The following is a 13948-nucleotide window of genomic DNA, read 5'->3' as shown; positions in this document are numbered from 1 at the left end:
AAGTGGGGAATGGAACAGAGAGGAAAAACTGGACTGGAGTTATCAGAACTTTTATCATGCAGTGAGGACATCGAAAATTGAGGGGGAGGGGAGTAAAGGCAGTTTATCAGTCAGCTATTACTGAAAGCAAAAGCTGCTGTGCATGTATTCATCATATCTCAATCTGCAAGAATCACCACATACAGGCACAAAATAGCACGAAAATATTAAGGCATTCTTACACATTCTTTGCTGAAAAGTTCAATGCTTTTTAAAGAAATAAGTAAAATTACTCTGCAGACAACGAAAAGTATATACAGTAATACGGTCCACGATTATGTCTAAGAAAGGTAATATGTACTATAAGTATATGCATCAGCATCAATGATCAAAATATGATAAAACCTGAAACAGTATAAGGCCATACATTTTTTTTTTATCAGAGATCAGTTGCATATGTTAATCAATGTCATCGTGCATTATATATAACCGCAGAACTATTTGTCTATAAATGTACCACTATTACAATGGGCCTAGGAGTTGCAATACAATACAACTTTATCAATCCAGGTATGATGACACGCCAGCACACTATAGAGTGAAGATTATATGTAGGAGATTAAAGGGAATAGATTCTGGCGACATACACACACATGTGCGCACACACCCACTCATATAGTAACACAGCAACAGCTAGGAGGCTCAGTTGGCACCCCGCACAAGGTCACCTCGGGCTGACCTGTTTATGAGTGCGATTGCGGTCGGTAATTAAATTGACTTAATTGGCAAAGGCGACCATTCTTGGCGACCAATTTAACTTTGATATTGGTCAAGTACGTTTAAGACAAGTTTACTCAATCAGTGACAGCTGTGGCGTCAGTGTAATGTTGGAGATAGTGAATCACTTGTTTCAAGACAATCAAAAATACTGGTCCTGCCTACTTATCTTTCTCGTAGGGTACCATATCAGCGGCGTAAACATGACGTCATAATTCGTGAACGAGAAGACGCAACGGTCAAGCGGATCGAGTACGTACAGAGAGTCACACTGTAACAGTGTAACAGTCACTCCTATACCTTAAAGCAAAGAGGCAACCCATATTAGATGAAAGCATATAAAGAAGTGTTACTTTTATGTATGTGTAGACGTAAGAATATAAACACATGTTTTACATATTTATATACTTATATAGGTACTTAAACTCCACTCTCTGAACGAAAATCGCGGCGAGGGAACTCATTCAAATATTAAAGAATTTTCATGAATACGATATCGATATGCATATATTTGTTTCCACTACCACAAACTAACGTCACTTGAAATTCAGATGAAAAAGTATCCATCACACATTTTGTTCCACTATAACCGCAAATGTTACTTTCGCCTCTGGCTTTGATGTCCGTGATGTTACTGGATTTTACCGGTTAACCGAGACTTTGGCCACGACTGACGCGAACGCAGAGCAGACGACAAGCACTGACGCAAAAACAACACAGGTAATGCGAGCTTAATATGTAGCTTTTTTAATTTTGTTTTAGTATTGATAAAAATTGGCTTCTATTGTTTAAAGTCTTTTCCATTCAGACGTGTTTGAGTGTTTCAACATTACACAATCTCCGGTGCGCGGAATTCGCTGCTTGTGATGCAATACTAGCTGGTGCACGGTCTTGGGTGCGTGACCCCACGCCGGTTTTTATCGATCGATTCAGGTCACGTTCAGTCATGTTTTCATAATTATTTCTATAAAGTGACATATTTACGAGCATAGATAAACGATTTTTAAACAGTGTGATTTAAAAGACGCAGAAGGTACAAAGGTATCCTTGGGACCACGAACTTGTATTAGTTAACTGGGAAAAAAAATCGTCTGCCAGCAGGAACACGTACAATTATTTGTTCATGGTTATTATAGCACCATTCATGGTTGCAGGCTGTACTTCAGACTAAAATCTCATAGGATTTTCAATGGTTTCTTAATTTATAAAACAGATAATATTTAAGTTTTCTTGTGATTTTTAAAATCTTGACTAGAGTGCAGGGCAACAAAATTTGAGTCATGGCTTACAATACTTCAGTCACAGAGAAAAGTGGGGAATTCCACTTTCAGTTTCATTATTAGATTCTTGGAGGAAAATTATGTGACGTGATACTTTTATTTCACATCCAAGTACTTGACATATATAACACGATTTTTAAGGATTTTGAATTTTTTTTTTCAAAATAGATTTCATTTTAATGATTAAAAGACTATGGGACTGGGAAAGAGTCTCGACCAGCTGGTTGCACAACTGGGAGAACGGAGTCGCTTCCAAATTCTTCTTCTGCTGCTCGTGGGGTGCAATTACATACCCGTAGTCTTCAACCATGTCATCATGGCTTTCTATGGCTCTGCACCAAAGCATCACTGTAGAATCACTGCAGTGGACTCAGACAATCTTTCATACAGCATCAGCCATGAACAGTATGTTATTTCAATTGTCACATGTTAAAATATTGAGATAAAACTTAGTTTATCTGTGTATTGCAGTTGAATATATGTATATTGTTTCACCCCTTTGTATATATGTGTGTTGATGCACACCCACATGAACACTCAATGTGTTTGGAAGGTATTGCAAGAAGGCAAAATATTATTTATTCTACCATGCATGCATGTTCCAAGGGGCTCCGTTTTTATAGTAAAATGATTTTTAGTTAAAGGTATTACTTTTTTTTGTACTACTAGCTTGAAGCTGTTGTGATGGAAAATATATGAAAGGATATAAAGCAGTAGCATTTTTGCAGTTAAATTAACTGATGGCTTCTCACAAGGTGTCAGTGTAATTCATTCTTATAAAAAAATAAACCTGCACTGACTCAGACCATGAAATGTTAAAATGTTTGCCTTAAATAATCAGTACAGAGCAAGGGATATAAAATGAATGTTTTAAGCTACCTATATAGTCATAACTTTCACAGAATAAAGTAGCTGAGAGTTTCTAATGACCTAGTCTAGAAGGCATATGGAAGCATGTTCAAGTATATTCAAAATGAACATTTTGTTTTTAGTTAAACTGTTTTGATCTGATTATTAGGAGCACCAGTCAGCTGCTCATTCCAAGTCTAGTTATGTTTTAAATTCAAGGTCTATGTTGTATCTGTTGCTGCTGGGATGTTGGATCACAGCATTCTTTAGTGACTGTATGTACATTTTTGTAACCTTAAAGCTCTCTGGGACTTAAATAACATCTGGATGATACTGTACACAGCTAATAAGTACATGCAGGTGGTATATAGAGCTTTTTTTCTTTGAGATAAAGATGTAGTTTGTTCCAAAATAATTTTCATCTACATCTTGAAGATTGTGTAGGGACATATACTCATGTGCATTGTGTGCATGTTTATGTGCCCACACACCACCACCCCAACACACACACACAGCTCTCACTAGGGGGAGCAGATAGTTGAAAGTTGAGAGCGCTGGTGTCCGAACAGAAAGCACACTGGTTCAATGCCTGATTAGCATAGGAAACTTCCCCCAGTCAACCCAGCTGGCAAGAATGGGTACCTGACTCCATAGAGGGTTGATGAAGGTAAGGCAGTGAGGGAGAGGAGATGGGCACTGCTCTCATGTAAAGATGGCCTGAGAAGCAAGGTCTTTAACACCTCCCACCCATCGACCCCAACGACCTGAAAAGGTTAAAGGATGACTTTTACCTTACCTTTATTGCTAGTGCTTTACAAGCTCTAGTGGAAGTAATGGCCTTGTACCAGCCCTCCAATTTTATCATTAACTGTTTTTGCATTCTTAAAATAAAATAAGGACATAATGAATAGTCCTTATAACTTAAGTTTATAGTTATTTTTTGTTTGTGTGAATGTTTTGTTTTTACCTTAACAGATTTGGAAATATGACAGTGCTAATGGAGGAGCCTGTTGATAAGTGCACAACACAGTTGTTCCTTCATTCTGGTATCAACAACACTGTTATATGTCAAGAGGGACAGTGGGTGTATGAATCTAATTTTGATGAAAAAACTATAGTCTCAGAAGTAAGTGCAGCAAACTAAATCAAAATAATTCCCTTAATATAGGATTGTCTTCTTTGTAAACTCTTTGAATCAGGAGAATATTGCTTTGCTGAATATTTAGAACATATAGTCATTAAAAAAGTTACTACAACCTCTCATGCACCCTCTCTGTCATGTGCATATTTTGTAGTGATTGGATTAGTTGTGCATTGTGATGATGTTTGTATGTGTGTGTGTGTGTAAAATGTTTTTGTTGACCTTGTTCAATTTTTGCAGTTCGTTCCAGTCTTGCAAAAAAAAAAAAGTCATATCTATGCAGATAATTTTCATTTTATCATTGTGGTCACATAATCAGTGTGCTAAATCTTTCTGCAGATGTCAGAGATGTAATAGCTCCCATACTGTTTGTCTTTTAACTAGTTAATTTTTTTTTCCAAAGTTAAGCAAGTCATGATAGGAGAGTTGTATCTCTGTTCGCTGTTTGGTCATTGTCTTCTCTTGGAAAAATGCAATGAATATACTTTGTTGCTCTTAATCTCATGCATCTTTTTGTGACTTCTATAATATTTGATTTATTCACAGTAGAATGTGACCAGTTCGTATTTCATGTTAGGGCTGATCTGTGGCAGAACATTTATGCCTGTCATCAGTACAGTGGGGATTTTCTATCCTGGGCATACTGTTGTTTCTCTGTATATGGTGTCTATTTACTGGGCCATCTGCTTTGACATGATACAGTTTCTGGCTTGGCATAAAAACATTCCCCCAACCCAAGTTAGATAACTGTGTGCAACTTAAAGAACAACTAAAATATATTAAAGTATAAATATATATATATTATGTAAATATCATTCAAAAGGATGCATATTTATGTATAATTATCTATTTACTTCATTTGTCAATTCATTCTGTTCATTTGTCAACCTGTAGTTTGATTAAAATGGTGAAAGAGTAGTGTCAGGTGAACACTTAACAAATTGGTCAGTATTAGCACTGAAAGATTCAAACTTTTCACTCTTGCTGGTTGATTAGTAGTTAAATTTTTGAGAGAATAACCATGTAGTGATTAGATGTGATCTTTAGCTACATTTTATTTTTTGTCTACAGTGGGATTTAGTATGTCAGTACAAGTACCTAAACAGCCTGGCAACAACAATCTATTTCAGTGGTGTTATGATTGGGGGACTTTTGTTTGGACACCTGTCTGATAATATTGGCCGTCTTCCAGTATTGCTGATCACTCTTTACCTGCCCATTGGTCTGGGTGTTGGTATGGCCTTTGTGCCAAGCTACACTGTATTTGTTTTACTGAGATTTTTTCAAGGAGTACTCATGCAGGTATGTTGTCTGACATCAGCACTTTTTTTAATCATGATTTTTTTTTTTTTGTTTAAAATGTTTTATAATATGTAATTATTTGATTATTATAAGCTACAAATGTTAATCCCATTACATTTATTACATTAAATGCAAATGATATTAGTACATGTACTAAATTGTGCAAATCAAAATCTCAGCTTTAAAAAAAAAATTCTGCTTTTTAAAAAAAAAAATATATATTCTACCTAGGCCCCATGCAGTGTATTACACAGTATCAGTCCATTCTGTACATTGAACAACTTACCATACTGTAATTAGGGGTGGGGAGGGGACATTTTTTTAATTTCTGGGTTCAGACAAAAAGAAATGTATTTTATACATTCAAGGTCTCTTACTTAATGGCCTTGACTTTACTGCATCAGGAAAATCATTTTTGCTAAATTTGCAATGCAGGGTCTGCAAACCTCAAGCTATGTTCTCGTCATGGAGTTTTTTAGCCCACATCAGCGTCCAACTGTAGGTGCAGTGATGGAATGTTTTTGGGGCACCACAGTCATGGTGCTACCTGGCCTGGCTTACCTGCTGCCCAACTGGAGGCACCTTCAACTTGCCATCAGTCTGCCCAGCTTGCTGAGTGTTATTTACATTTGGTAGGTTGTTCATTGATAAAGTAAATATATTATTTCATCTTTTTTATGTCAGACAAAGATATATTTATGTAATATAATTTCAACAACTAGAAATGGGTTACATTCCTTTTTTTTCTTTTTTGTTGTTCAACTATTGACTTTTAACATAAAATCCTAAAGGCAGAACCACTGAAGAGATGAAGTTTATAAGTAATTCATACATTTTTATCTTCAATAGGTTTGTTCCTGAATCAATACGGTGGCTACTTTTGAAGGGAAAGATTGAGAAGGGAAGGATGCTGGTGACAAGAATGTGCAACTTCAACAAGATTCCATTTCCCAAAGAGGCATGGGAAAGTGTCGAAAACGAGGTGGAGATAGTTTCTGCTGCACCAAACTCTTCATACAACATGACCCATCTTATGCGCACCAAACAGTTACGCCAGCGCTCTCTTGTCCTTTACTACCTGTGGTAAGTTTCAGTTACAAATTTATTTTAAAAGTTGTTCTTTAAAAAGAGGTATTCAAGCTCTCTCATCTTTTATTTGTGGCATGTGACTCTTGAAAAATCTCAGATGGAAACTTCATGCATGAAATTTCAAACAGCTGACTTGGCATAACATCTTGCTTTAATCAACAGACAAATCTGAATCTACTGCAAAAGGGTGTGTTAAAATATCTTCTTGTACTGTTTTACTTAAAATTTTCTTATCTGTCTTTAAACTTTGCTAGAAGAGCTGCTTCTCTTAAATTCCTGATTTTAGTCCTACAAGAGTAGCAAATCTCATGTTACCGCTTCACCAAATACTGTTTAGCCTGACCATTGTTGCTGTTACTATTGTGGCCCTGATGTGGAATTTGTCCGCATCTGACCTCTTTGGAAAGGTGAAGCTGTTCACCTCCTTGTACATATTCATCTCTGCTTGGATCTTGTCAGTGCTGGACTCCATTTCATATACATTTACATTCAGTTTCTGCAACTTGCAAGTAGATCAGGGGTTTTCTGATTTGAATAGAGCATGTCTTGTGGTCTGCTTATACAAATAAAGTTTTTATGATTGCAGGCTCACCATTGCAACAGGCTACTTTGGGTTGACATTTCAGATTACCTCTCTGCCAGGCAACAAATATATAAACTTTTTTGTAGGAGGACTTGTGGAGCTGATAGCCTATGCCTTATCATTGTTTGTCATGAACAAGTGAGAATAATTTATATTTTCCAAATGCTTTGCTTATAATATTAGTGAAGATGAAGTATGAATTTTAGTATAGCCCTGACATGATTCTGGCCCTTATGTCAGCTCAAAGTTTTTTGGGTTTTTTTTTTTCACAATGACAGCTCTATCACCAAGATTTAAGGGACTTGCACATTTCTTCAGGATTTCACTGTCTACTCTGTGATGTGCTTTACAAATAAGGTTGCAGAAAAAGAAATTTTTTAATGTTTTTCCATGTTGACATTATCAAATATTAAGCCAAACAAAAAAGAAATCTGAATCAAGTCTTACAAACAGCTATATCTAAACCATGGGTGTATTCCAGATTTGGGCGGAAAAATCCTCTCTTGGCCTGTTTTCTATGTGCAGCTGTGTGCTGCATAATTGCTGCAGCTATACCTCGTCAAGTAACTGGTATGTGTGTATAATGAACATTTTTTATATTTGTTGACTTTGTTAGACATTGTAGGCATTCTGCATGTTTTAGTATCTTTTCCTCATTATTTGCATTTTTTTTTTAATATTCTATAGGTAGAGCATTCCACACAAAAGCACAAGCTTTCAAAAAGGTTCTGAAAACCTTGTTTTAAAAGGTCAGGGTTGTTTAAGATATTTCCTTCCTTCTTTTATTTTTGGAGAGTTTAAAAGTATGTACATAATTTAATACAATCTGGATGAGTTCAAAATATAACAGTATTTCATGACCTTTACCTGTGACTACCAGAAGCTGGATTGAACTTGGAACACATATCTACCGCCTTTGCAATCGCAGGAAGATTTGCCATAGCTGGACTATTTTCAGTCATATTTGTGTACACAACTGAGCTTTACCCAACTGTCATAAGGTAAATAAGTCTCTCTGGTAGCCATACATCCGTACTTAATATTCTTGATCTAATGACCACCAACAAATAAAAGGCAATAATGTGTGTCTATACATATCTATCACACAAACGCTCTCTGAAAACATATCTGTTTACAACGTACTTCCTCTGAATTACTATTCTTATTACTATTCTTAACTTCCTGGCATGCTGTCATGCTAACCATCATGTAATGATGCCATCTCACACTGTTTATAGTATCTATGTGCCTTTATACATCCATTGCTTTACGTTCTACTCTTGTATCTCATCTTTATGTTGTTCATTGTGCCTGTACGTACCTCACTGTCCGCTGGCTGTTAGCTTTCATTTCTCATTATTGGTCTGTGCAGAGAGTGTACCATTATTATTATCTGTATATAAGGGTGCTCAGTAGGTAGAACAACCAACACCCAGTAACACAAATACTGAAATATTGTCACAAATTAGGGCATACATTATATCATGACCTGTGTCATGCAATCTGCCACAAAGTTACACAAAAAGTAAAACACTAAACCACACCATTGCATGATGAACGTTGAAAGACAATTGTAGTCATGTTATAATTGACATCCTATGATGCTGTTGTGCTGTTGCTACCTACTTCCACAAGTACAGACCTTCACAAGGGCTCATTAGTTTCTGAAAATTCATGTACTTTTTTAAAACAGAAATATTGGTATCGGTACTTGTACCTTCTGGGCAAGACTTGGTGGGGTAATTGCACCCCAGATTAATCAACTGGTATGTAAAAGCATTAATTCTTTGCTACTTTTCTTGTAAGTGCATTTCCTTGGACACAGACAAATTTAAGAATACAGCTTTGCCAATTTTCTCATACTACTGTTGGATGTCTCCATACTTTAATATTGATGATACATTAACCAAGTATTTGTATATGAAAAGATAGTTTCAAATAAAATTGCTTTTGTAAACATTTTATTCTGTCTTTTAATAAGTCTATTTTGTATGTTTGATTAGAGTTGGTACAGAGACCACTTAAACATTTTGTGTCATGCTTTTAGGGCTCAGGCTTCTCTGTCTCTGTGCCAATCCTCATCTTTGGCTGCATGATGCTGGTAGCTGGTGGTCTGCTACTTTTTATACCAGAAACCCACAACCGGAAACTGCCAGACACTATTGCAGATATAGAAAACGGAGAGCCCAGCAGTGTTCAGGTGATAAAATCAGATGCATCTGGTGATCAAGAACTGATGATCAAGAAGCCTCCAAATTCTGGGGGTGGTGTAACAGCAAAAGCATAAAACCATTTGTATAAGAAAAAAAAAAGTTAAATCACAGGTGTCAAAAGGTACTGTAGCTTTTATTTTCATCTGCAAGCAGTCTGTAGATTAATCATCAAAAAGTAATGGATTGTGTTGTATTTTATTTATTTCTGCAAGATGAGTGTATCTCCATAGGTACCACTTATTTACTGATATTGATCAGAAAGTTCACATGCTCACTTCAGTTTTCTTACTCAGGTGTTCAAAACCGGTGAAGATTATTATTATTTACTTCTATATTCAATATTCTGAGCAACTTGCATATGTTTACATGACTGTAATGATTTGGTAAAGGAAAGTAACTGGTTGGCAGAATAACCTGGCCATTCTTGGTTAAGAGTATTACGTATTCATCAACAAAGGATGCTCTTGAACCTGGGGTCAAATGTTTGAAGCAGGAAGTAAGGTCGCTGAACGAAAACTGTAGGCTTTGAAGAGGGTGGCTTCACTTTTTTCCCTTTTTGCGAAGTCCTAGAGTAGAAAGAAAAGCAGTGCCACCTGCTTCATACACAGCACTTTTTGTCAAGTTCTAGAGATCAGTCATTGTCCTACCTCCTACATTAGTCCTGGTGTTTTAATCTCTGAGGCTGCATAACTCCCAGATGATTGCGATACTTTGAATTCAGAGGAATGTGCATACATTGTGCATTTTAAGATTACATTTAACAGCATCCAGTTATTATAGATTATTGTTTAATGATTATTAATGATTGAAAAATACTTAAGGTTATATTGGTTATACTGAATTTATTGTAGAATATATTTTGATATTAGAAAATATATCTGATCTATATTTTTCATTTGGGTTTATATTAATTACAAAACCATGTTAAGATCTGTATTAATTTTATAAAGAACACTTTATTTTTTTTTATACTATCCTAAATGCCATATGAAGATTTAGTGTGTGTGTGAGAGAGAAAAAAAGGTAAGGGGAGAGAGAGAGGGATGGGATTGTGGAAATACCAGTTTTCACATACACATCAAGCATTAGAAATATTGAGATCACTTGTAAGTCTGAGTCTTTTAAACCTATCCTTTCTTTTTCAAAATTTCATAATTTACAAATGTTTCATTTGCTTTTTTATGCTTATGGACTTATTAATGACAAAATATAAAGTATCAAAAATGTGAAGAAATCTTGAAAAATATAGCAGGTTTTTGTTTGTTTGGCGGATGGAAAATGGAAAGCTAAATTTTCTTCTGATTACTTAAAGTATTAAAATTATTTAAAATATTCATTATTTAAAGTATTAAAAAGAGAAAGAAGCAAGTAATGATATTTTCATTCTTTTTAACTAATATTAATATAAGCTACTTTTTATGTGTATAGGAAACAATTTGTGGTTGGAAATTTACAGTGCATTTACTAACAAAGAATCTCAGAATTTCTTATGTATTTCAGAAGTATATATATATACACATACACACAGTCATATGATGCTTAATGATGGAGACACATTCTAAGAAATGCATTATTGGGTGATTTTATTGTGGTGCAAACATCAAGAAGCGTACTTACAGAATTTTTTTTTTTATTTTATTATCAAATATAAAGCACTCTACATAATTTTATGCACTATACTTTTATGACTGGCGGTGCAGTAGGTTTTCACCAACATAGCCACAAAAACATGAGTAATGCATTGCATGATGATGTTACTACAACTGTGAAAGGATTTTTTTCATCTCCATTATAATATTATGGGACCATCTTTATATATATATGCAGTCCATCATTGTCTTAAACATTGTGCTTTACATGACTGTATGTATACATATGTGTATGTGTATAAACATGCATATACACCAACACAAAAATTGTACTCTGTTCCATGACAAAATTTCTCTATAGTAGTTACAAAGTAGGTTAATGATATTATAGATGGCGTATAATGATTTATTTTTGGACATAGGAATGAAACACAAGGTTATAGTCAAAAATTGTCAAAATATTTAAAAAGTGTTTTATTTAGCCATGAAATAAGAAATAATAACCAAGTTTAGCATTATACATATGTCCCATTAACTAAAACCTACTTTTTGAGCTGTTCTGTACATTTGTGGCAGAATTGGTTTATTAAGGATAAAGAAAAGTGCCACTAAATTATTGCGTGGCCTAACTTTGTAAGAATTAGCACATGGTTTGTTCTTTACATACCCACCTGAACATAAGTATGTCATATCCATCTGGTCACCAGCATATCATCTGGTCATAAACATGTCATATCCATCTGGTCAACAGTATGTCATACCCATCTGGCCATCAGCATATCACCAGTACACTCAGGCTCAGTGCTACCAAGAGGTGAAGTAGGCAGTTGCTATATTTAGGCTTAGCTATCTTTCCTCAAATGGGAATTAATGTGTCTAGGGCTAACATAATATCAGTGAGGATTGTCATGGTGTGAGCGAGTGCACACACACAAACACAGATCAGTGTAAAATTTCTCAAGTCTAAAGTGAATCCCAGAGATCTCATCTTTATTGTTCAATATAAATTATTAGATACCTACCACATCTAGTGTCACGCAGAATTTTACTGACCATGCTAGCTTTTGTAGCCAGAACAAAGTTTCTAAATATGAAAGAAATTAAAAAATTATCTGAGATCAGCAATGCTCCCTTTACACAACTAAAAGTAAAGAAAGTGAGATTTTAGGCCAGAGATTTTGATGACCAAAATGTATAATTGTTGAATTTGTTTTAATTGCTTTTTGATGGCATGGGGGTAGGGGGTAGGGCACAGCGCAGCACTTTTGCCAAGGTCACAACTGCCTAGCAGTGGCACGGAGTTCACCAAGTGAAGACACTCAACTGGGTCATAGCCTTTAGTTTAATGTAAAACCAGAAAGAAAGGTGGGTACCTGGGTACATACTTCTCAGATCTTCTGATATGTTCTTTTTTTGCAATCTGCTGAACCAAATTGATTGGACATGACTGTTGTATTGGAGACTAAATTATATTAAACCAGCTGTGTGCCATAGATTTTTATTGCATACAGTATTTATTATACTTATTTTCCTCAAGCTACTGTCAGTCTGCCACTGTACATCACATCTGGTAAAAGGAGGCTGTGATGCATGGACATTTCTTGCTTTTGGCTGCAGCTTTTTGCAGAACAACATCAAATATTCACCTCATCATGCTTTTTCTTTGTTTTAATAATATATCTTTGATCATGTCATAAATGTGCTGATTGATAGTATTTTATTCTCTGTGTAAAGTATTTTTACTGTTTGTGAGATTGATACTGTAATGCATGTGGGAAGATTTTGATAGAGAGAAGTAGAATGAGCTTGTAATGTCCAACTCTACAAATCGTTTAATTTTTTTAACAGTCTTGTTTTGAGTTCCCCTTGGTGAGATTGTTTGAAACTGTAAGATGGTCTATATTCATACATGTTCCTCCATCAAAAGTTCCTGATGAGCTTTTTTTTGTCCATGGACCATAGGCCTGTTTCATTTGGATCTTTAACAAGAATAAATAAAAAGCAGAATTAAATATTTGCCTTGGGATTAACAGCATCTCCACAGACGTTAGGGTGTTAAATCTTAGATTCTGCAACAAATATTTTACAAAGATTTCTAAATCAAATAATTTGAGGCATAGGCATTGATGATTTTCAATAGCACTTGCAAGTCTTTTAGAAACTTTATAAAATTCTACCCTCTGGCCCTAAATGGAAACAACAGGTCGCCGAGAGTGCTTTGGCCATGTCCTTTATACCATCTGCAATATCACTTTTGAACAGGACTAACAAATGTACCTAGTGTGTATGTGGAAGTGTGCGTTCTTTGTTTTCCTTCTAAATGTTGTAACTGTCAAGTTTTGAGCATTGTTTACAAATGTTATGTGATTATGTTTCTGTCTAGTAAGTCATAACTAAAAATAAAGAAACTGTGGAAGTTCATTGGTTTTGCCTGTAAAATAGATATGAAAAGGGTGCTTGCACACACATCTGTGCCTCGGGTAATTTTACTAAGCCTGGTTGTCCATTCCTGGGACGGTAGTTATGAAGTGAGGGTAACTCCAGGACAAGTATCTTGTCTCCATAGTTATAAAGCAGCATCCAGAAATGACAGATAGAACTTTACCCCTAGGACCTGGGACTGTAATTTTTAACCAGTGGCAAGAATACCATAGGACAGTGGTTCTCAAAGTGTGGTCCGTGAGCATAAGTCAGGTGGTTCGTGGCTGACAGTCGTCATGTCAGCAAAGTGATATTTAAAGTGATGCATTACTTGCATTAACATGTTAATTACAAAGAACGAGGTAGCTTTGTGTCAGCTTATTACTATACTACTGTCACAAAAGGACATTTAGGTTTGAATTGTAATGAAACAAATGTGGCAATTTAAATTTGAAATTCATAGTACATAGAGTGATTTTTAGGCCTTGGTGGTCCGTCATATTTTTTACTTAAGTAAAGTGGTCCGAAATACTTTGAGAACCACTGCCATAGGATAAGGTAGCATGAAGTTTGTGGGGTCTTTGAAACCGGACACGATGCTTGCCCTTGTTTTCACCAATTTTCCTAGGTGCAGCGCTTCACCACACTTGGTAACTAAGGCCTCATGCAGGAGACCATATAGCAGCTATAGGGCAATCCTTCCTTTTGGATCCCTCCCAAAATGA

The 13948-nt window shown here is 35.6% G+C and overlaps 1 protein-coding gene across 5 annotated transcripts; it reads left to right on the top strand.

The window, feature by feature from the left end:
- Nucleotides 1-81: 81 nt before the first annotated feature.
- Nucleotides 82-13223, top strand: LOC112561794 (organic cation transporter protein-like). 5 transcript variants are annotated; one of them, XM_025234519.1, is made up of 12 exons: nt 82-1008; nt 1565-1689; nt 2205-2441; nt 3861-4011; nt 5098-5328; nt 5764-5960; nt 6178-6411; nt 7004-7138; nt 7482-7570; nt 7881-8001; nt 8694-8766; nt 9048-13223. In XM_025234519.1, exons 3-12 carry the CDS (start codon nt 2230-2232, stop codon nt 9285-9287), a joined length of 1683 nt encoding a protein of 560 aa, XP_025090304.1. In that variant the 5' UTR covers nt 82-1008; nt 1565-1689; nt 2205-2229; the 3' UTR covers nt 9288-13223. The 5 variants fall into 5 exon arrangements, with proteins under 5 accessions (XP_025090304.1, XP_025090306.1, XP_025090305.1 ...); XM_025234521.1 differs by having other exon boundaries at nt 1565-1789; XM_025234520.1 differs by lacking the exons at nt 82-1008; nt 1565-1689 and adding an exon at nt 1032-1476.
- The last annotated feature ends 725 nt before the right edge of the window (nt 13224-13948 follow it).

Source organism: Pomacea canaliculata, linkage group LG4, assembly GCF_003073045.1.
Source record: "Pomacea canaliculata isolate SZHN2017 linkage group LG4, ASM307304v1, whole genome shotgun sequence".
In the NCBI taxonomy this organism is placed as follows: domain Eukaryota; kingdom Metazoa; phylum Mollusca; class Gastropoda; order Architaenioglossa; family Ampullariidae; genus Pomacea; species Pomacea canaliculata.
This window is presented reverse-complemented; position numbering and strand designations above follow the sequence as displayed.

Coding starts and splice junctions, on each gene's coding strand:
- LOC112561794 (XM_025234519.1), top strand. CDS start 2,230: ATGGGACTGGGAAAGAGTCTCGACCAGCTGGTTGCACAACTGGGAGAA. Junction 5,329..5,763: donor TTCAAGGAGTACTCATGCAG/GTATGTTGTCTG, acceptor TTTGCAATGCAG/GGTCTGCAAACCTCAAGCTA. Junction 7,139..7,481: donor TCATTGTTTGTCATGAACAA/GTGAGAATAATT, acceptor GGTGTATTCCAG/ATTTGGGCGGAAAAATCCTC.